Source organism: Fukomys damarensis, unplaced genomic scaffold, assembly GCF_012274545.1.
Source record: "Fukomys damarensis isolate Sample0158 unplaced genomic scaffold, DMR_v1.0_HiC HiC_scaffold_8, whole genome shotgun sequence".
NCBI lineage: Eukaryota > Metazoa > Chordata > Mammalia > Rodentia > Bathyergidae > Fukomys > Fukomys damarensis.
This window is the reverse complement of record NW_022900920.1, coordinates 31,414,327-31,416,393: the sequence shown is the minus strand read 5'-3', so window position 1 is coordinate 31,416,393 and position 2,067 is coordinate 31,414,327. Positions and strand designations below refer to the sequence as shown.

General features: G+C 43.3%; 1 protein-coding gene across 1 annotated transcript in view; it reads right to left on the bottom strand.

Annotated features, from left to right (window-relative positions):
• Nucleotides 1-2,067, bottom strand: part of Pcgf6 (polycomb group ring finger 6) — a 38,287-nt gene that overhangs the window by 14,334 nt on the left and 21,886 nt on the right. The window contains exon 9 of the mRNA XM_010626516.3: nt 160-258. Within this exon, the coding sequence (XP_010624818.1) occupies nt 160-258 (99 nt within the window). The remainder of the gene's footprint in view (nt 1-159; nt 259-2,067) is intronic.

Genomic DNA, 2,067 nt, shown 5'->3' with positions numbered 1-2,067 from the left:
AAAAAAAAAAAAAAAAAAAAAAATTCAATTAACATTTACAATGTCTATAGACTCATAAAACAAAAAGGCACTGGCATGAAATCCTAGGATAGTTCTTTCTTCAGTATGCTAAAGGTAATCTCACAAATTTACCTGTTCTTTTACATATATGTACTATACCTGACAAGCTGGATCAAGACTCATTTTTCTTCTGAGGAACTTTTCTACATGCCCAATAGTTGCTTCTCCTGAAACTCGGACAAACTTCTTTTCCAATGGCTACAAAAATGAATAAATAAAACTATTTTTAGATTACATATATGTATATACATAGTATGTATAATACTAAAATATTATAGCAAAGACGATTCAATAGGCATTCCTTTCCTCCTGCCCTGGAATGCAACCCAGGGCCTCCTGCATGCCAAGCATGCCCTCTAACACTGAACTACATTCCCAGACTTCATTACTTTTGATTTGGTTTGGTGTTTTGGGAAGGGTCTCATTCTGTTGCCCAGGCTGGCTTCAAACTCAAGGCACTCCTCCTGCCCTGTCCTTGACAGGGCTGGGATTACAGACATGTCAACAGATTCTTGAAACAAAAACTACTATCAAATTTGAGTTAATCCACTGCAGTGCCCACCATATTTGAGAGGGTTTAATCAGGAGCCATTTGGGGAAGGGACTCTTTAAGACTGAGCCAAAACAACTACACTCCAGAGTTTTGGTGTCACCTTACCACAGGGACTGGGTGAGAGATGGACACAAGAGACAGGCTGTGGAGAGAGTGTGAGCTGGACAGAGATCAGAAGAAGCTCAGGGCTCAGGCTGGGAAAGACTCAGGGGCCCCACCCTCCACATTAAGAAGCCAGTCAAGGCATATGTGGCTTCCAGACAGCTATGGCCGGAAGTGCTAGCACCAAGTCCAGCAGACTGCTTGAGATGCCCCCTCAATACTGGTCGCTTTCCCCATCTGCCAGCTTGAGCAAGAATACAGCTAGACTCGGAGAGTTGCTATAGCCTGGGAAATATGGAACAGGAGGCTCTGGAGCAGGGAAGCACCTCACAAACCCACTGGGTGTAAAGGTAGGCAGAAAAAAACCATGCCTGGGGGTGCACAGAGGGACACAGAAAGTGGGAGCTGCCCAAGTGACTACTACTGTCATTGACCAATAATCATGCAGTGGGAAAGGCAGGCCAGGACTTAGCATTCATACATAAATGTGCGATGTGGAAACCAAACAGGTCTTAGCAGTGACTCACAATCTCTCTCTCATAACTACTGGATTCCAGATTACAGACCCTGGAAAGAAATCACTCATTTTTTTTTTTTTTGGTACCAGGAATCGAACTCAAGTCCTTGTGCTTATGAGGCAGGAGGTGGCACCACTGAGCTAATACCCCGGCCCTAAGAAACCACTCATTCAAAAACAGGAATCTTGGGCCACGGATTTAGCTCAGTGGTTCCGCTGTCTACTTTGTAAACACAAGGACCTGAGTCCGATCTCAGCACCAGAAACAGACAAAAACAGAGGAACTCTTTTCCTTTTATTTCTTCTTTTCTGTTGCTATTATCTAATTATACTGATTTCTTTAGTAGAAATCTTTATCTTATTTTATTTCTTTTTCAAATTTCTTTTTTTTTTGGTACTGGGGATTGAACTCAAACTTGCACTTGCCAGGCAGGCATGCTGTGCCACTGTACTAAATCCCCAGCCCTCAAATTTTACTTTTTTATTCTCCTGTTCCCAATCTCCTCTTTTTTGAAACTGGGTCTCACTATGTAGTTCAAGCTGGTCTTGAATTCAAATTTTATATGATCCTTCTGATTTATCCTCTCATGTGTCAGGACTACAGGCATATGCCACCACACCCAGCCCCTCTATCTTTACTAGCATACCCATTGAGCTTCACTAACCTTTAGATACTCAGTAAAGCCAGGCGTGATGGTGCACGCCTGTAATCCCAGCACTTGGGAGGCTGAGGCAGGAGGATCACTGTGAGTTCGACCAGCCTGGGCTACACAGTGAGTTCCACGTCAGTCTCAACTACATAGTGAGACCCTGTCTCAAAAGCCACAAAAAATTA